Source organism: Amblyomma americanum, chromosome 1 (genome assembly GCF_052857255.1).
Source record: "Amblyomma americanum isolate KBUSLIRL-KWMA chromosome 1, ASM5285725v1, whole genome shotgun sequence".
Lineage (NCBI taxonomy): Eukaryota > Metazoa > Arthropoda > Arachnida > Ixodida > Ixodidae > Amblyomma > Amblyomma americanum.
Genome location: NC_135497.1, coordinates 118,769,721 through 118,791,586, shown reverse-complemented (window position 1 = coordinate 118,791,586; position 21,866 = coordinate 118,769,721). Strand labels below are relative to the sequence as shown.

At 46.7% G+C, this 21,866-nt stretch overlaps 1 protein-coding gene across 3 annotated transcripts in view; it reads right to left on the bottom strand.

The window, feature by feature from the left end:
- Window positions 1-21,866, bottom strand: part of shrb (charged multivesicular body protein shrub) — a 44,843-nt gene that overhangs the window by 22,309 nt on the left and 668 nt on the right. For all 3 annotated transcript variants that reach the window (XM_077646669.1, XM_077646668.1, XM_077646667.1), the window contains exons 2-4: window positions 17,596-17,773; window positions 16,134-16,248; window positions 9,714-9,837 (exon numbers count right to left, since the gene is read on the bottom strand). In XM_077646669.1, the coding sequence (XP_077502795.1) occupies window positions 9,714-9,837; window positions 16,134-16,248; window positions 17,596-17,773 (417 nt within the window). The remainder of the gene's footprint in view (window positions 1-9,713; window positions 9,838-16,133; window positions 16,249-17,595; window positions 17,774-21,866) is intronic.

The window sequence follows — 21,866 nt, the reverse complement described above, 5'->3', positions numbered from 1 at the left end:
ATCAATCTTTCCAGTAAGTGAAAATGAACTTGTTTTACGTTAAAAAGTTTCTATACTCTGACAAGCAGGCAAAGGACTGTGGGATTTTATCTTTGAGCTTTGTTTCCTGAACTTGACATTTTTAAGGTCAAAGCAAAAAAAAAAAAACTTTTTAAAACTAGGCCTGTGAAATAGTAGCGGCTTTTTGGTTTAAAGAAAATTCGAAGCGAATAGTAATTTTCTTAGAATAATTTCGCAGCGAATATTTCGAACACTTCTGGCACACAAAAAAAGTTGCTCAGCACAACAGGCATTTTCAAAATCGCACATTTTCTAACACACAAGGGCATTACATAAAAAAAAAAAAGGGAATGCATTGAAGCTGTGTCAGCCCCCTGCAAAAACTGCCATTGGAAGTTGGGAGAGTCGACCTACATGCACAGCAGATATATTTGTGGGGTGTGGGACCTACCTATGAGACTCCCGACTATTGGTATTAATTGCAATAGCATCATTACGCAGCTGCTGCTCTTTTAAGCAATACTTCCATGATACCTGCTAGGTGTACTGAGTGTCCAGCACCACCACGCATCAGGCGTCGGAAAGCGGCACCCATCTCAATGTGCCTCGTGCTAGCTCCCTGTCATGCTCACACCGTCAAGCTTTATTCACGAATTTCACATGCAGAAGAGTGACTGTGGCCCTTGCAGCCACCTCAGACTCTTTGCGTGGAAGTCAAGGGAGCAGCGCGTCCTCCGATTAGAGAGATTTAGCACAGCACAATTCACTGCTGCTGTCGCAATCCACTTCCCCGGGCAGCCACTGTGCATGCACAGATCTTCTTGAGGGTGCTGGCCAGCTGTTTGCCCACCTGCCTTATCGGTACCAATCAGCGCGTGCATGCTGGCAGCACGCTATGCCAAATTTCTCTATTGATGCGCACCACCGTGCCGTTTATGACATGTGCACGCCTCAAGTAGTGCAGCCACAGACACCTGGCAGATACAGCTCGGGGTGCCGCGCCCCCTTGTGCTCGCATCTGTGGCTGGCATACACACAGGAGTGCAGGCACAGGCGCAGAGTTGGGGCTCTAGTTGCATGCGCGCAGCAATGTCATCCCGGAGGAGATACGCCGAACCGGAACCACATGACGCAAGAGTTCCAGAAATGTTATTCACTCAAGATGAATTCTTCAAGATTTCAGATACCAAATATTCGGATCGAATCTAATACTGAATACTTTACTATTCGACCGAATATTAGAAATTATTGAATAATTCGCAAAGGCTAGCTAAAACATGTCAAGCTAATACTGGTTATAAAACAGCAAAAGTATGCCGCACACAATCAGTCTTCAATCTTGAGCCAGTTTCAAACATCATGGACTAGGAACTAATAAATCATTACATACACTGTTCCCATCTACGAAACACAGGAACTAGTAAGGCATAATGCAAAAAGCATTGTCCGTGTGCATGTAATAAGGCAAAACATGTTATAAAACTATGCAAGCAACTCCTTTCTCTCGTTAACTTGTGCTCAGTATAAGAAAAATTAACTTAAATACCAGTTCCAGCAGTTTTAATAAAAGCAATACTACTGTAGACCAAGGTCCAACTCTGATGTAAATCTGATAATGTAAGCCTTTGATGTAAACCAAGTATTTGTGGAAGCAGTCACAACATTTATTTCTGCATAAATGTTATATATTCCCGGGATTCTGGAGCATAAGCAGACAATAAATCTTAAAAGATTCACGTTCTTGGCTACAAGTAGAAACAGGATGAACACCAAAACATTTTACCACTGACTGCTCCATGGCAGGAAGGCTAGTGTTGTTGTGTATTGTCTTTTTTTTTGGGGGGGAAGGGAGAGTGCGTCTTCCACGAATGGCATCGTTTACTACTGCCTGCGTTTCTCGTCACCCGTGTGCCCTCCTTTGAGCTTGTGTACACAGTTTCCTACGCTCGTGTGCGCGACGGGGTGCCATTGGGGACCGGAGCAGTGCGGGGAAACTCCCAGTTTTTGGAGTGCTGGTGTCTGGCCCGGGATCAGGTTTCGACGGCGGCGCCCGGGAGGCAAGTTGGGCAGCGAAACGGCCGGGTGCAGCGGAAAGCGGCCGGGGCCCCTCGGACTCTTGGCAAGACAGTGGCTTCTTAGACGGCAAAGAAGAGACGTTTGTGTCGGGTGCTCTGCCTGACCACTCTTTGTGTATCCATTAAGTCAATACAGTTTTCCTGTCTGTTTGTTAAAGAATGCGTCTCCGAGTCATCAATGTTTCCTGAACATTCACCGTCGCACGATTCGACTCTCCCACAAATTTCACAAAACAACATGGTGCCGAAACCCGGGAACTGCAATCTCCAGGACTTGGAGAACTTCTGAAAGCTGGGACCAGGCTGCGACGGTAACGGAGAAAGTGAGTGACGCCACAGTCCTTTCTGCGCAATCATGCAGAGATCAAAAGAAAAGAGAACAGCGCGTCGACAGCAAAATACCAAGCTGATCAACGAGGCCAAGGCAGCTTTGGGCACAACAGACATCGGAACTAATCGAAAGACTTGCAGCCAACAACGACGAATTGCTTAAGCTGAACGCCGAATTGGAAGATTCCGTTGCTGATGAAGACTTCCTCTTCTGAGTTTGAGACGGTCATGCGGTACGAGGACGCAGCCAGGGGCATGCTTGGACAGCTCAAGGCAAAAGAAGCTGAAGTGCTGAGAGCTCCTCGCCTATTGGCTACACAGCCAGCAGAGCCACCCCAATGAGGAAGCCAACATGGCGGCGGCGAAGCTGTTCACCGCAGTGCAGTCAAGCTGCCCACCCTTCAGCTGCAGACCTTCAACGGTGAGCTTCGACAGTGGCGTGGTTTTTGGGAGCAGTTTAAAGAAGCCGTTGATGAGAATGGAAACCTCACAAAGGGAGAAAAGTTTCATTACTTGAGAAGCCTTCTGAGCGTCATCGATAGCCGGATTACAGGTGACAGGGGAGTGGTACGACGATGCCGTAAACATTCTGTCCAAACGCTTTGGCGACAACCGACAGATTATCCAGGAGCACCTTGCCCATCTGAGACCGCTACCGTCCGTAACATCATTGGACGACGTGCGAGGCATGCGGAAGCTCGTGGATCACGTTCAATGTCATGTGTGCGAACTGAATGGGTTGAAGGTGAGCTCGACCACTTATTCTGCCATGATGATAGACATTCTTTTGAAAGCCCTACCTGCTGACATCGTCGTTGGCTATTATAAACGGCTGGCCAACACTCCGGAGTGGTCGTGTTCAGCTAGCGACACTCAGAACGGTGAGGCTACATCTGTCACGAGCCCTTCAGACGGTGAGCTGGAACAACTTCCAACTTTTTTGACAGTCGAAGTTGAAAGCCGGGAAAAGAGCGGTATTGGCAGCAATAGAGACAACCAGCGAGTCTGACAGGAAAGCGAAAGGAAATCGTTGTCTCTTCCGCCGACGTCTGCTGTACTGCACGCAACTTCCCAAGTAAGGAAACAGTGCTTTTTCTGCGGCTCACTTACTCACAACGCTGCAGATTGCGACAGTGAAGTAAACAGGGAAAAAAACTTGCAATGACTTAAAAGGGACAACCGCTGCTTCCGATGTACCTTGAGAGGACATCGTTCGAAAGACTGCCGCCGCCGACTGAAATGCGGGAAGTGTAGCGGCAGACGTGCTATCAGTGTGCGACCCAAACTGGAAGCCGAAGAAACTAGAGGTGACTCCAAGATTGGATATTAACACCTTGCATACCAGCAGCCGAAATTCCATCAACAATGAAATTCTTCTGCAAACCTGCCGGCTTTGGGCTATTGGAGAAGGTAGGCGCGGTTACATTCGAGGCATCGTAGATGGGGGAAGTAACCGCACTTTTATCCGTGAGGACATCTCTAAATCTTTAGGCCTCAAAGAAAGTGGAAAGACCTCTCTCCAGCTGAGTACCTTCGGGACAGCCACATCAGCAACAGAAAGACGTCATCTAGTAGAAGTGCATCTTCGCAGCCAGTACAGTGACAAGGAATACATTATAGAGGCCATTGAGATTCCTTTCATCAGCAACGACATAGTCCAGGTGCCTGTTGAAAACGACTTTGTCAGAGCAATAGAAGAGACAGGACGGCCCATCGCGGACAAGCTTCTATTGCCGAGAATGCCAGTGGTATTCGGAATTGGGCTTCTTATTGGCGCTGAACACCTGTGGAAATTCACGACGGGAGAAATTCAACGCTCCCAGCAAAACGCTGACTTGGTTGCCCTGGGGTCGGTCTTCGGTTGGATGGTTCAGGGTCCGATATCCGTCCATACCTCAGTTGACAATTCAGCCAACTTCTGTGTCCTCAGGGTAAGCACAGTCCTTGAAAGCACTGAAAGACTTGTGAAAGGCTTCTGGGAATTGGAAAGCATTGGCATTATGGATCATACCGGAGGGCCGAATGAGGCAGCGGAAGCGATTGTGGGTCAGTTTGAAAGAAACATCAGAATGAAGAACGGCCGCTACGAAGTCGCCCTTCCTTGGAAAGAAAACAGTGGACAACTTTGTGACAACCGCTCACAGGCACTAAAGCGACCGAAGAGCCTAGGGAAAAGAATTCAGCGCACTCCGGAATTTGGCGCGGAGTATGAAAGTACAATGCGGAGCTACATAGATGTGGGCTACGCCGAATGTGTAACACCTGAAGAGCAAGCCACCGATCAGGTTTATTATATGCCACACCACGCTGTTTTGCACAGTGGCTCAAGAACGACAAAGCTATGCATTGTCTTTGACGCCTCCTCACACGAACAGGGGTCTTCCTCCCTGAACGACCATTTGGAGAAGGCGCCTTCTCTCTTAGCGGATCTAGTCAAGCTGGTGATTCGTTTTCGACTTCATCAAATCGCTTTGACAGCTGACATTGAGAGGGCATTCTTGCAAATCAGTGCCTGAAAAGAGGACTGAGACTCCCTGCACTTTCTCTGGTTTAACAGCTTGCCTTCAAAGGAAGAACTTGATCCTGATGTAGAAGAGTGGCGAATGAAGCGTGTGCCGTTTGGCACCGAGGCTAGCCCTTTCCTGCTAAATGCCACCCTGCAATATCATCTTAAGACAGTTGAGGAGCCAAAGCAGAGAATAGCTGCGCTTCTGGCGGAGTCGTTCTACGTCGACGTGTTGCTTGGAGCAGACACAGAAAAGGATGCGGAGATTTTCGCGCAAGCCAACGATATTCTTGGAGCTTGCGGAATGAGTCTGCAAAAGTGGTAGTCGAACTCAAAGCGCTTGCAAGACCTATTTGCGTCGCAGGAGGGCCGGGATGACTCAACTGTAACAGTAAAAATCCTTGGCCCTATTTGGAATTCTGCAGAGGATACGATCACCGTGGCCACCAAGTCTCTCTCAAGCGTTTTGGACAGAGAGAACAACTGCAAAAGACTTGTTCTACAAACCATCGCCAGAATATTTGATCCTCTTGGATTGCTAGTGCCATTTACCATACAAGCCAAGGCACTCTTTCAGGAATTGTGGCAACGACACATTGGTTGGGATGACAAATTGCTCAATGATATTGTCACGAAGTGGGAAGACTGGAAGTCGGAGCTAATGGACCTTTGTTCACTGACCGTACCCCAATGTGTTGCTACAGTAGTTCAACCGCAGAGTGTACAGTTGCACATCTTCTGCGACACCAGTCAGCGAGCGTACGGGGCATGCGCCTACCTGCGACTAGAGGACTCCAACGACAGCGTTCACACGGAACTCATCTTCGCGAAAGCGAGAGTTTCACTCCTAAAAGGTATGACTCTTCCCCGACTTGAACTCATGGGTGCACTGATAGGTGCTAGAATAGCCAAGTTTCTGGAAGGCTGCTTAATGATGTATGCCGGTCGACTGAAAATGATTTACTGGACAGACTCCAGCATAACCCTTCATTGGTTGAAAGAAAACCCTTTGCAGTGGAACCAGTTTGTGAGAAACAGAGTGACCGAGGTTCAAACCTGCACAGAGAAAGACAAATGGAGGCATTGCCCCGGTTCACAGAACCCCACAGATCATGTGACACGTGAAGCGACTCTACAGAGTCTTCAAGGAGACCGACTCTGGTGGTTCGGAACGTCATGGCTTTCAGAGAGAGAGGATTCTTGGCTAGCTCTGAATGAGAGTTACGTCTCAACGACTGAGGAAAGTATGGAAGAAAGGAAAGAAGTAAAGGTGTTGCAAGTAAGGGCATTTATGCCGAACTTGGACCTGGCTCACTACAGTAGTTTTTTCCGATTTTTATTAAGGATAACTGCCTGGGTGTTCCAATTCATAAGTGCTTGCCGGAGTCTGTCAGGCATAGTTTCTTCTTGTCTAGCAACGGAAGAGGTAGAAAGGGCCGAAGCATACTGGTTGAAAGTCGTTCAGGAAGAAGCATACACGGATGACATATCCCGTCTTGGCCAAGGACTCTCATTGAAATCTCAATCAAGCTTACAGAAGTTACAGCCTATTTTGGACCCTGAGGGACTGCTACGAGTGGGAGGGCAGCTGCACTTCTCTGACGAGAATGAACAGGTGAAGACGGGGAGGATCGTCGAACTGATCCACGGAAGAGATAACCAAGTCCGAGCGTGTGCTGTTAAGCAGACCAACGGATCCACATTGCGAAGGCCAGTACAGCTTCTCTACCTCCTCAAGTTGTGTGTGTAGTGCTGCCACTGTTGGGGCCGGCAGGCTGTTGTGTATTCTGTCTTTTTTTTTGGGGAAGGGAGAGTGCGTCTTCCACGAATGGCATCGTTTACTATTGCCTGTGTTTCTCGTCGCCCGTGTGCCCTCCTTTGAGTTTTAGTTTGTGCGTGTGTGTGTTTCCTATGCTCATGTGCGCGACGGGGTGCCATAGGGGACCGGAGCAGTGCGGGGACACTCCCCAGTTTTTGGAGCGCTGGTGTCTGGCCCGGGATCGGGTTTCGACGGCGGCGCCCGGGAGGCGAGTTGGCCAGCGAAACGGCCGGGTGCAGCAGAAAGCTGTCGGGCCCCCTTGGACTCTCGGCAAGACAGTGGTCTTTTCAATGGCAAGAGAGATGTTTGTGTCGGGTGGTCCGTCTGACCACTCTTTGTGTATCCATAAAGTCAATACAGTTTTCCTTGTCTGTTTGTTAAAGAATGCGTCTCCGAGTCGTTACTGTTTCCTGAATATTCACCGTCGCACGATTCGACTCTCCCACAAATTTCACAGCTACAGTGAAAGCTCGTTAATTCGACCCCCGTTAATTCGGACAATCGGATAATTCGACCTGCACGCATGGTCCCTACAATTATATATAGGAGTCTATGGGGCAAAACTCTCGTTAATTCGGACAAATTTTACCGCCCATCGGTTAATTCGACCTAGTTCCACGGCCCGCCAAGAGCGGCGCTACTGTGAAGTTGGAAAAAAAGAATGTAGCGTAGGCCATCCGTACGGTCATCGTCATCAGCAGTGCGAGAGAGGGCGAGGGAAGCAAGGTTAGCAGTGGCCGAAGCACCCGCTGTCTTTCTTTGTGCTTGGTTGCCTCTTGCAGTCGTGCTCAGTCGTCGTGTTAACCCTATCTTCAGCAAGTCTCGTTTTGGCGTGTGTCGTCGTTGCCCCGTGTTTCTTGCTGCTACGATCGCGGTTATTGAACCCTAACACGCCTTTTCTGGATATTGCGTGCTTTGCCAGCGTGTTTACTGTGCTGTTTTCGAGTGCGTAGCGCGCCGTGCCTGCGCGCCTCGCCATCGCGTCCTGCTCCGATGGCGACACCGGCAAAGCGGCCGAAGTACAACCAGGCGAAGGACCTAGCCACGAAAGTGGAAATATTGAAGGTGCTGAAGCATGGTGTTTCACGCTCTGACGTGATGGTCAAGTATGATGTTAAAAGAACCACCTTGGCCACTTACGTGAAGAATGAAAACAGCATTATGGAGGCGTTTGACAGTGAAGCCTACGGTGACAAAAGGAAACGACTGCGGACTGCGGCCCACCCGGAACTCGAAGAAGCCGTAATGCGATGGATTAGAAACGCACGTGAGGCCTACCTCCCTGTGAGTGGGCCATTAATTTGTGCCCAGGCTGAAAGGTTCGCCACAAAAATGAACCTTGAAGAGTTCAAAGCTTCTGAAGGTTTGCTTGCTCGCTTCAGAAGCCGTCACAATCTGACTTTTAAGAGTGTGTGTGGCGAAAGAGCATCCGTGGACGAAGACAGGATCGAGGAGTGGCGGATCACCGGGCTTCGTGAACACCTAGCTGCGTACGACGCTCCGAACATATTTAACGCCGACGAAACAGCGCTTTTCTTTAAAGCACTCCCGGATAAGACGATCCCCTTTAAAGGTGACCCCTGCACAGCAGGGAAAAGAAGCAAAGAAAGGGTCACTGTGCTACTTGCCGCTAACATGACGGGAACAGAGCGTCTGCCTCTCCTAGTGATCGGAAAGGCTCAGAAGCCGAGGTGCTTCAAGAACGCGCGGCGCCTTCCGGTTGAATACCAAGCCAACAGGAAGGCTTGGATGACGTCCAGCATATTTCAGTCCTGGCTTCATCAAATGGATCGCCGTTTTCGAGCTGAGAAACGGAAGGTCCTCATGGTTGTGGACAATTGCAGTGCTCACTGCAAGGTGTCGGGCCTGGAATGGATTAAGCTTGTGTTCCTCCCGCCGAATACAACCGCAGCCCTTCAGCCCATGGACCAGGGCATAATCCAGCATATAAAATGCAAGTACAGAAAGCATGTATTGCAGCGCATGCTTCTCTGTATGGAAGCTGGGAAGAAGTACGACCTTACGCTCCTCAGCGCTTTGAACATTCTGGCGCACGAATGGGACAACACGCCTACAGCAGTTATTGCGAACTGCTTTCGGCACAGCGGTTTTGTGCAACCGAACTGCGGTGTGGGGGAACTGCCGACAGAAGCAGCTGACGCAACCACAGAAGACGACAGCTGTTTCGACAGCGTTTTGCCTCCTGCCGTGCGGCTCGCGGATTACGTGTCCATCGATGATGGTGTCGCCATTGCCGGTCAGCTGACCGAGGATGAAATCATCCAAGAAGTGACAGGCGCCAACAACGACGATTCGTCGGAAGATGACACTTGTGAGCACCTGCCCCAAACGCCGAAGCGCACGGTGAAAGAAGCCGCAGAAGCCTTGTCCGTGCTGGAAGACTTCTGTGAACAAATTCCGGATGGTTCGCGTGCCGCGGAGCATCTGGCAGCTGTTAGAGCTATTGTAGCCGCTCAAATTCGCCCGAAAAAGCAGACGACGATAACAAACTTCTTTGCCAAATAAAGGTATGTCATGCTGGGGCAAATTTCATGTTTTTTGTGGTTCATTCGATATTTCGACATTCGGTTAATTCGACAATTTTTCGCGGTCCCGTCAGTGTCGAATTAACGAGCTTTTACTGTAGTAAAGAAAGAAAGAATGAACTGTTTGAAAGTTTTTGTTAAAACATACAGCACTAACAAAACAATTTTTATGGACAAAAAGTATTAAATACATGTTATCGGACTTCAGCACCAGCTACGCTGTACAGTACTTGCAAATAATTACTTCCAGGAAAAAAATTTCATCAGGTGACAAAACTCTTCATCAAAAGACTTTGAAAAAGAATCAGATACCTTTAAATTATAGAACAGAATGTCAAAAACACCACTGCAAGTACTTTGCACACGTTTATCAAGACTTTGTTCCTGACCGTCAAGGAAAAAAAAATAAAGAAACCTTGATTTCAATAACAACTTACGAGTTTTACTAGGTTCTGCAGTAGGCACCTCAGGAAGGTCTTCCGCAGCTGGCCCAGCCACATCAATCAGCTTCTCATCCAGTTCCTGTTGCTCCAAGGTCTCCAGCTCCTCAAGCAATTCGTCCTGCACAAAAATGTGGCACAAACGAAGTAAATAAACTGAACAATCTGTAACTACATGTCAGGAGCACTTCCATTACATAGCTTAAATGCAGTGCCATAGTTCAAGCACTGTTTCAAGCAATATGAATTGCAATGAGAATTTCTGAAGCATTCCTTAATATATGCTGCCATAGAGCGAATATATAATATGCAGATAAAAAAAACCTGAACAATCACTTTGGTTAAGGCAAAATTCTAGAGGCCCGTGTACTGTGCGATGTCAGTGCATGGTAAAGAACCCCAGGTGGGTGAAATTTCCGGAGCCCTTCACTATGGTGTCACTCATAGCCAGAGTCGCTTTGGGACGTTAAACCCCCATAAACCAAACCAAACCTCCAGCAAGAAATTTTTTTATGTCTTTTGCAGAAGCCGAGTTATATGTATCAAAATTTTAACTTCAGTGTCTTCGTGCCTTTCCCTCTCCTCTTGTCACTTTAAGCACACTCAAAGGTCGGCGCTCCTCCGCCGGGAATTTCCTGGGAAGCAGAGCTTCCTGACCCACTGGAGCGATGCTGCTGACTGGCCGTGCCATGGTAGCTGAGCGATGCCTGAAAGAATCTAATCAACAACCCCCACTGAACACAACTGCGCAGGAACGTGCGATGGAGGAGGGCACGAGCATGCAAAGTCACCGGAAAGAACTCGCCAATTTTCGCTTGTGATTGTTGGTTCCGTGCTGCGTATAGAAGTGTATTATTTGGCTCTTTCTATGCATGCTGGCGGATGACCAGCAGAGAAAGACGCATTTAGGGCTGAGAAAGTTGAATTAAAAAATTTTCCCAACAGTCGACTCAGACTCGTGAATAGTATTTTTTCGGAACTTAATCGAAAGTTAATAGTGTAGTTAAAAACTGAATCAAATATGAATGGAATATTCTTGTGATTAATTCGATACTTGTGTGAATATTCGTACAAAACGAATATTCATCCAAAGCACTAGCGGCGACATATAACTCATGGAGTTAAAGCTGTAGCTCTCGAAAAATGCAACACTGATCTCCACTAGAGGGCCCGCAGCAAGAAGTCTGTATACCGTATTTACGCGCATAATTTGCGCACCCTTAACTTATCACCCGGGTTTACAAAAAAACATTTTTTGCTCGCATATTTTACGCACCGCGCTGCGCTAGACCACCATCATGCACGCGAGCTCTACCCTATGGCTCTACCCAGTAGCATTCGGCTATTCCACATGTTCGTTCGGAAGGCTTTTTGAATATTTTGTGCGCTGGGCGTTCATGGTGGTGTCAGAGGCCGCTGTTACAATCGCGGCGGCACCAGCGGCATCGCCACTCGGGAACGGCCAGCAGCGCTTCCGGGGAGGATCAGCAGCTGATAGAAGAGCCAACTCCGCTGTTTGTTCGGCTTATGCATGTGACTCGACTGCCGGCTACGCTTTTCTTGGTGGCTCTGACGGCTTGTGTTTGGTTGTTCGGTCGTCTCTTGCGATGGGATATCACAACTATACAGAGAGTTTCATACTGCTTGTCAGCGTCTTATCACGGCGCGGAGCGGCGAAGCCAGCGAGAATAAAAGCGTGCGCACAAGTTTGCCCATAGACGACAATCGTTGTGTCGGCAAACTTGTGCACACGTGGCTATTCTCGCTGGCTTCACAGCTCCGTGCCATGATAAGGCGCCGACAAGCAGTTTGGTCGACGCTCGCGTGGTACTGTTAAAGAATTGTGTGGTGTGATAATTGATTTATTGATTCGCGGTTGCTTTCCCGGACAAAGTTGCGAAAGCAAACTTACGGAATCCGGAACTACCGAACAATTGGCTGGGCTGCAAGCGATGACGCTGTTTTAGCGGTCTTATTCAGCTTCGTGCATGCACCTTCATGCCATCCCGCAAGGAGAGGGGGAGGTGCGCGGCCTTTCATTTAATGTGAACTTTTTTCGGGGGGCGGCCAGCGTGGGGTGTGGGTCCGGGTGCTGACGTATACGCAACATACACTATACCTATATTGCGCGTTATGACCTTTGTGGAGTTTTTTAAGTCGCGCTCGCGAAATCCCCGCATAATTTGCGCACCCCCTTCTTGGAGCCCTGATTTCAGAATAAAAAGTGCGCAAATTATGAGCGTAAATACGGTATTAACTCTCCGAACGCCATGTCATGTACATCGAAATATTACCCGTTTGCTACCAATGACGATGGTGAACAAACTAGCATCTCAGTTGACGAGTGGGATCAGAGCTATGAGCCCTGGTCTCTGATGTTGGGCATGAAGGCAGAGTTTGCTGAACGTTTGCAAATCCTGTTGTATCACCCGGCCTCGGAAGCCATACGTGTGATCATCACGAATGCCACCACATGTATGTGCCATGTCCCAGCGCTGGACCCACCATTTTGCGCACACCAATCACGGCAGTGTGTTGTGCGGAGTCAGAGTGAGTACTGTTTTTTAAACAGTCGTTACAACATGGCCTATTCAGACTTCGTGGCTATTGTTAGAAAACTATTAGAAGACTTGAGATCATATTCGATTCGTTCAAAATAATTTTGAAAATGCACTATTTGCTTCATTCAGCAAATCCAATAGAAGAATATTCGATTCAATATTCAAAAATTTCAAATACAACCTTTGTCCGCAAGGTTTCGAGACTGAGTCCATTAAAAAAAATGCGTTTAGCATTGAAATAGTTTGTTAAGTACCCCTTCAAAATAGTCTCCCTTGTAGTCTATACACAGCTTCCAACGCTTCTTGAGGTCTTGGAAACAGTTGGAAAACGATTCTTTTGGCAGGGCTGTCAGCTCCTTTGTCGTGGCCTTGAATGACCTCCACGCTCCCCATCCAGCGACCTTTTAGGGCTCTCTTCACACGAGGAAACAGGAAAAAATCGCATGAGGAGAGGTCCGGCGAGTATGGTGGATGGGGAAGTACAGTAATGCTGTGCTCGGCGAGAAATTTTGTCACGCTGAGCGCAGTGTGCGGCCTCGGGTTATCGTGGAAAAGGCTCCACTGTCCAGTTGCCCATAAGTCAGGGCGACGGCGTCGCAGCGCGTCACGCATGTGTTAGAGCACGCGGATATAAAACTCCTGATTCACCGTCTACCCTTGTGGGACAAACTCGTGGTGTATGACACCTCTGGCATCGAAAAAAACTATCAGCATCGTCTTTGTTCTCGTCTTCTGTCGCCGCACCTTTCTCGACGCCAGAGAGCTTGTGGACCGCCATTCGGCGCTCTGCCTCTTCGTTTGAGGATCATAATGAAAACACCACGTTTCGTCTTCAGCAATGATGCTGTCGATGAATGCAGCATCCTTCTCTGCCTCGGAGAGCAAATCAGCGCTCACTGATGCCCGCGTGTCCTTCTGGTCCTCTGTGAGGGAGTGCGACACAAGTCTGGCATTCAGCTTTCGTTTACCCAAGTTCTCACACAATATTTGGTGCCATGTTGTCTAACTAATGTCGCGAGCATCTGATAGCATGCGAACTGTAATGGTGTGGTCTTGCTGTACGATTTCCCTGATCTGGGCCACGTTGTTTTCATTCCGTGAGGTTGAAGGGCAGCCCTGCCTTGTGTCGTCTTCCAACGACGTTCTCCCCGAAACGTACCTCTTGTGCCACTCGAAAACTCGCGCCCGCGAAATTGTCTCGGTGACGTAAGCATCACGAAGGAGCTCATACGCCTGTGTGGCTGTCTTGCCAAGCTTTGCACAGAATTTTATGTTTACACGTTGTTCGAGGTGGACGTCCATCTCTCCACATTCACTTACAGTACAATGCGCAGACGACTGGTGACAATGCATTTTTCTACATGTAGTGCCATATAGCGGCCGTCACAGCAATTAACGTAAATAGCTCAGGCTAGCCCGAAAGGATGGCGCCACACATACGTGCCAACATTTGTTTTGGGGAATAATTTCTAGAGAAGAAAATAAATCAGTCTCGAAATTTTACGGACCAAGGTTGCATTTGCACACCCCTACCCTACACCGAGAAGGAATGGTTCTTGCCGTTTTTGGAGCAAATGGCGGAGTAAAGTAGCCTCAAGGATTCATATCCAACAAAAATTTGGTTTTGACGCATGCAGTTTACTTGCGAAATCAGCCGGTGACAGCGACACCTGTATTTTGTTTTTCGTCTTATCGAGCTTTTAAAACTCCATTTTCGGAGTGAATGGTCACTTCATCGATAGAATGCTGTAGTCTAGCAATACAGGAAAACTTTAATTTGTCCTCAGTGTCGTTTTAGTTCCATAGCAGAGTTGGACAAGCCAGGCTCATCATAAGCAGACGGTTATTTCTGGTTCAGACAAGTCCAGCATGTGCCCGACTTGAACAGGTAAAGCTGCTGCGTACAACAGCTTCATGCAAGCCAACAGAGTGATATGCAAAGCGTACAACGCTTCACCTTCTCATATCTCATAGCACTCTTCATGTTGATATTTTGACGACGCTTTCCATCCCCATTAAAAGAATGTTGCATGTGAAACAAACGCACCAATCGTGACCAACTGCAGCTACCAAAATCCTTGAGGGGCACCACTACAGTTTTTGAATCGAATGCAGTTCTCTGGCTTAACAAACCTCTGCTCTCGATAAAAATGAGATATGAAATCTTGGGGACAATACCATAAAAACCCGCATATAATATGAGATTTTTTTCCGAATTTTAGCATGTCAAATTTCCACCTCGTATTATATGCACATCCAAACAATTTTCGACCAAAATCCGCAGTTCCGGTTTCATTATTATCGAGTGTCATCACCATCACACTTCCAGCAAGAGGAGGCGCTATCTAGCGGTGGTCTAGGCTGGTAGTTTCAATTTTGATGCCATTTTATTTCACTACTACGCTGACATAACCTCGCGACGTTTAGAACGATCGCACCTCACATGGTGTCGAAACTGCGAAAGCAGCACTCGGCTGCTTTTAAAAGGAAAGCAGTTGTAGCTGCCAAACGTATCGGCACCTCATCAAGTGCTGCTACATGGTCTGGATGAGGTAGGGAGAGCCTGTGGTTAATGCTACCACACACAAGTCTCTCCAGCCACGCTGTGCAGTTGGATAGTGGACGCTTGGGCCAGCATTCTCAAGGAGCTCGCTGGTACCGAAAAAGTGTTTCTATGGAATGATAATCTCGGAGGACAGCAAACCCGATGACGACGATCCCTTAAGCTCTGACTACGGGCACTTCCAAAGCGTGTGCGCCATGTGTGCCAGCGCGTATGCCAGAACCGGACTGCGCATGCTCGCGGTGCAGGATGCGAGTAGGCACGAGCACGGCGTATCTTTACGCTCTTGGGCTACACACGTAGTATCCTGTGCGCCGGTGTACACAAAAGATCAGATGGCATTCGGCTTCTGGAAAGTCTTTGAGCTGACTGCCTTTCCTTACTCGCATTTAGGCAAATTAAAACTTTTTTTTTCCGTTTTTGCTACCCCCCAATTACACCTCGTATTATATGAGGGTCTATATTTAACATGGGTTTCAACGGCAGTCTCTAAATCAAGCTACATGCAGTATTTGCAATTAGTGTCCCTTTAAGGCTAAACAAGAACATTCTGCAGCAAGGAGAAGTAATTCTATAACAAAATGTTCCTGTTTATTTTCTGCCATAACTATCACAAGAAAGAGACTTTAAAAAGAAAAAAAGAGAAAATAGAGAAGTTCACTGCTGCCACCTGTCATCACCACAGTTATACAAGCTCACATCGATAAACGACAAGTTTGGAGTAGTGTTATTTCGACACGGCGGTCTATACAAAAAAAAATATAAAACTGGAAGGGACTGCACATGATAGAGAATCTATGACGCTACATATGTGAGGTTTGCAATCTTCTTTTTCCCGCCCTTTCTAATTTATGCCTCTATAAAACATTCTAGCAACAGACTAAACATACTGCTACAATGGATATAAGCATCACCAGGATAAATAGTAAAAGACTGCTACATTGTTTGACTTCTTTAACAAACAATGCAGAAAATTTTCCTCACTATATTTTTTTTCCTTTCCACCACACACTTGGGAGGAACTCTATCCAAATTACTCAACATCGTCCCACTTAATGGTGCTGCATTAAGATAGCATTATTTCCGAACACCTAATATGAGGACTAAATAAGAGACCTGCATTTACTGATAGTTATGAAGTTCATTACATCAGGCTTTTGGCAGACTGCCTGATATCAAGGAACAGCTGCATTATTTGCACAGACACACTAAAGCAGTGCACTACTTTAGCATGTTGAGCTTCGGTACATTCTGAAGCCACTTTTGGTTAGTAATAGTGGATGCAACCCTTACCTCATCAACATCAGTGCCAAATGCAACAGGGTTAGAAATGGCCTCTGAAATTTCACTGGCGATCTCCTGTTGCTCTTGTACTTCATCCATAAGGTCATGCACCTTGTCCACATCCCTACAAGAGAAGAGCACATCAAAGGGACTCACTCTGGCATGACGAGACAGCTCAACATTTAACACTACTGATGGCGCTGAAGGCATGTTCTCCCAAGTTATAACTAGGTCTTCATGACGGATTTCCTCAGTATACCAAAAGTCCTGCCTTGAATTATCATGCCACTAAGAATATAAACAAGCTTCAAAGTCAACTTCATGACACTACAAGAAAAAAAAAAAAACAATTCTGACTAGTAGCAAGAGTCGTCCATTTGGCTGCTCTATGTTCAATGCAATGCTGGTGCTCATCTCAACATATGCAACCAAGCCTCAACGATGAAAACTGACTGCAATGGTAAATAGTGGGTCATTCATAAAACCAATTTTTGAAGGGGCGAAATAAACTACTCATAAAAGGAAAAAATAACAAAAAAAAGTAAATGAGTTCATAATGTGCCTAAATTAACGAAATGAATAGGCTGCTGATGTGTAATCTGATGCATAATTTGTGGAAATATTTCATGCTGTTTAAAAAGTCTACGGTGGCCTGCAACATTACACAATAGCATAATGCTGTGGCACATGGTGTCCTCACCAGAAGCTAATTCTTTCGTTCTTCCACATCCTCTCCCGCACTTTTGGCTTCCTAACACATCCTGGTAAATTGCAGTTTCACCGCATAGTTGCCTACAAGATTGTATGGCACAGAAACTGGCTTATTAATGCATTAGCATCAGAAGGGTCTGTGCAAGAAGAAATGGAGACTGCCATCATGCATGACATGGTGCAAACCTTGAGGCATCACAACCTGCCTGCCATGGCAGGTGGCAGTTAAAGTAATGATCGGTCGCAAGACGTTGCTCGGGAAGAGCAATGTGGGTCTCACAAGACCCACTGGTGGCTGTGTTCAAAACACAGGGCACAGGGCAGTGGCGCATTGCTTAACTGCTGTATCACTGCACCAGGAGTGGTATGAGGACTCCTAGCGATCTATGAATGTAAAGTAGAATATGACTAATTCTGCATATATAGGCGCTGGCTACAACAGAATCAGCAGCAACAGAAAATATGAACACATTCAATTCGATCCACCGAAGATCGCTTAAGTGTTTTTTTCTGTCATACTGTGTCATTGTTGGGATCAATGGTGTCTAAAATGAAGCTTTGTATCCAAGGGACAAGGCTTACAGGAAAAGTCTTTAGGTGGCTCACGAAATACTTGTGTGTTGTTTCAGGTATTGCAAAGCATGATACAAATGAAAACTGGAAATGTACAGGATACAGCCAGACCATCCTATTAACAGTACTGCGGTAAAAAGTACAGAAAAAGCAAACAGTACTAATAAGTGGCTAGTGACCAACTCACATATTTTCGTGGGCATTCTTGAGGGCCTTGGCAGCAAGGGACATAATCTTGAGGACTTCAGTGTTGGTGCTGGCATTTTCAAGCGCCTCTCGCTGATACTCAATGGTGGTCAAAGTGCCATCAATCTGGGCAAGCTGCTTTTCATACCTACGCTTTCGCTTAAGAGCAGCAAGAGCGGCTGAAACAAAAATCATTGGATATCAGGGTCATCTGTTAAGCTGTAGCATGCTCTTCGCAATTTACTCACTCCTATTTTATGGTGCAGACAGGGCTCTTCCTCGTCAGAATCGCTACGTGATGATTAAAATTGATGCAATCTACTCCATTCGTTAGCCATCATTAAAGGAGGATATGGCTTGCATTAAAGATATATCATGCAGTTTGCCATTGCCAGAACGGAAGAATAGCACAACCCAAGCTGTGTGGTGTTTTATTTCTTCATACATTTTGTGATATCAGTTTTTCATATTACAAACAAACCATGCATACAACACTACAACCATGCCACCTGTTACTTCCAGCATGTTTTACATAGTTTAGTTTAGTTTAGAGGTGTTTAACGTCCCAAAGCGACTCAGGCTATGAGGGACGCCGTGGTGAAGGGCTCCAGAAATTTCAACCACCTGGGGTTCTTTAACGTGCACTGACATCGCACAGCACACGGGCCTCTGGAATTTTGCCTCCATCAAAATTCGATCGCCACGGCCGGGATCAAACCTGCGTCTTTCGGGCCAACAGCCGAGCGCCATAACCACTCAGCCACCGCGGCGGCTGCATACATGTTTTATATGTTATTTGTAACTTGCGTACTTAATATAAAGTTTTAAACAGCAGCAAGTAGTTTCTGATGCATGAAGTAATTTGTATCATGAATAGGTGTTAACGCACCACACAGCAAGTACAGGAAAATTTGCAAAGCTGACACCACAGTGCTGAAGGTTCACCTTGCGCTACTGTGGAATGCTCTACCTCAGGAGACTCGCATACTGTGTGGCACTACTCTGCCTCTTACTCAAAATTAAGGCTTCTGTTCATTGGACAGAGGATCCTGGTGCATGAAGCTAACAGTAACAAAGAACATATCAAATATTATGGCTCTGCACCAAAGCTTTTTGCTGCCTTTTTACTTGCTGTCTCACTTCCTGACTTCACCTATATCAGCTTACTCAAATATAATAGTTCACAGAAATGAGCCTGTAAAACTGAACTGTCCCCTAAAATAATGGTATGCGCAATCAACACATCCTTGGTTTGGTTTATGGGGGTTTAATGTCCCAAAGCGACTCGGGCTGTGAGGGATGCCGTGGTGAAAGGCTCCGGAAATTTCGACAACCTAGTGTTCTTTAACGAGCACTGACATCGCACAGTACACGGGCCTCTAGAATTTCGCCTCCATCGAAATTCGACCGCTGCGGCCGGGATCGAACCCGCGTCTTTCGGGCCGGCAGCCGAGCGCCGTAACCACTAAGCCACCGCGGCAGCCAATCAACACATCCTTACAGCACCTGATATTAAAATAATAAAGTACTATGGAATTTAAAAATTACCCATCCAGAAAAGAATGAGCAGAGCTCAGTAGGTAGAAAAGCTCAAGACCTGTGAGCTCAAACGCATGCAACTCCCATGCCAGTACAAAGTGATCTACTACGGTATATATTTCATGTGTCTGTCTGAATCAGCAATAAGAAGTAATTCCGTAATTTATGATTTGTGGGGTAACATCACGAAGCAACACACTGACTATGAAGGATGTCGTAGTGGAGTGCTCCGGATTAATTCAGACCACCTGGATTTCTTTAACGTGCTCCAACATCGCACAGCACACAGGCGCCTTTTGAGTTTCACCTCCATCGAAAAGCAGCTGCCACAGCCGCGACTGAACTTGGGACCTCCGACGCAGTAGCCAAGGGCCCTAACCACTGAGCCACTGCTGCAGGTAATGAGGTGCCGTCAACTTCAGTGTTTGATAGTTGTTCTCACTGTAGAGTCATGTTTACCAGCATTTCAATTACACATAATGGTTCGGACCGAAGTGCTTTGTGGTTCTGCAAGAGTGCAGAACCACAAGGCATGTACTGCGTTCTCCTAGAATAAGAGCAACAACCACCAAACTGGTCACAAGGGGAGTGCAACTCTCTTCTTATCAACACCAGTGACCTAGTGTACATCCTCATGTACAGGACATAATGGGATCAAATCCTGATGTCACTGAGAACCTTTAAGTTTTTCTAGCAAACGTATTTGGACTGGTGCTTGCTTGTCACAAGAAACAATTTGAAAAGTGGCCACATGGTTGCTCAACATAGACCAAAGACAGGCTGGAAAGGTCCCTCACAATATCCACCTGGAATTTAATGCAGATTCATGCAATGAAAGGCAAAAAGGAAGTTTTTGCAGCTTAAATTTTTGTACTTGCTGCAAAACTCCAAACCTGCATTCAATTCCAAATACACTACTGCAGTTGCAGCACACCAAACACATCACCTCAACACCACTTCGCTAACCCAATACCCTGCTCATACTAGTTTACTGGGTGAATGAGGTTTAACATCCCAAAGTGACTCAGGCTATGAGGGACGCCGTAGTGGAGGGCTCCGGATAATTTCGACCACTTGGGGTTCTGTAACGTGCACTGACATCGCGCAGTACATAGGCCTCTAACATTTCGCCTCCATAGAAATGCGACCGCCACGGCCGGAATCAAACCCACATCTTTCGGGTCAGCAGCCGAGCACCATAACCACTAAGCCACCGCCACAACCATACTAGTTTATTCCAATTTTCTTTCTTCCACACAGTTGGTGATTAGAACCACTTACCAAATATTCTCCATTCCCTATTTTTCATATGCAGCACTTGCACACCAATTGAGCCATTTTTTAAATGTTTTTTTTTTCTTTTCCTTTCAGTACCAGTGTACAGGGTCATCCTCTCTTAGTGCAAACACGCGAGTGCGTGGCGGCACTCTTCGGAGGGCCACTGCGTATGACACGGCCGTGCATTGAAGCGAAGGTGGAGATGACGCTAAGCACCACCTCCAGGTCCATCTTTGCCTCTGGAACTTTGCTGCAATAAGCGGTCGTGTTGGACGCAGTAGCCTTCCAATGAGCGTGACCATGCGCCCGCGTGTTCGCATTAAAGAGTGGATGACCCTGTACATGCCGCCCCTGCATTCTGTTTGCTACTCTTGCACTGGATTTCAAATGAACGGTAAGTTTCTTTGTGTACTGTAGCCCACCCTGTTCGGGCCCATTAATGGCAGTATTTCATTAAATAAAGACAGCTGCAAAGGTTTTTACGTAGTATACTAAACTACCTCCCACTTGAACTCCAAGTGAAGCAAACTTACAATACTGAGAGCAATACTGAATCTGACAGATCAGATTCAACATTGCTACCAAATTTATTGACAATAACAGCACAAGTCATCTTGGCTGTCAGCATAACCACGAGTGGCATGCAAAGCAACAAATGAATCATTAAAATCAGCCACAGTGCAGCTACAACGCTATGCAGGATAGCTAACAGTAATTATTATATAATTATATATCTACTACTCCACCTTAGGGGATTCGGCTAAATACTTTACCAACATGCTAAGCAGTTGAATAAGCAAGAAATTGCAGTACCAGAGCACACAGTTGGGCCATCACATACTTCTTACTCAACACGTTGAAGGTTCACAGCATATCTATGCACATTATATTCCCAATACTACTGTTACATTAAAGCATTTAAGGAAAACTGCCCATAGCACATGTAGCAATATCGCGGCTGCAGGTCACCATTTACCATGCAGCAAGTCGCAAATGATCCTTTCATTTAATGGCGGGAGGAAAACAGTCAGGCTGACCACAAAATACCCAATAACCTGACAAAATATGATCCCAACCTGGAGCCTGAAGACAGTAACCTTAGATTTGTGAGACTTAGCAGCAATTCTAGGAGCAGAATGCTGGCGAGATTTCTTATTAATTCCGCAGGCCCAACGAAACACGTACAATTATATCAATGACACAAACATCGACTCACGCATTAAGTGCGGCCACAAAATGACAAACAGTATTCAAGCGCCCGGGTATATTACATGGAAGTAACTACCCTTAGCAACAAGAAAACGTGCAGCCTCTCCACTTTTAATAAGGCTTCGTCCATGGCTTAACAGCTGTTTAATGCAGCACGGACGCGGTGATGGAAACGCTACCCGAGCTTTTCATGACGAGATTTTTATTAATCCACTCTCCACTGCCGGCAGCTAACCTCACCACCGT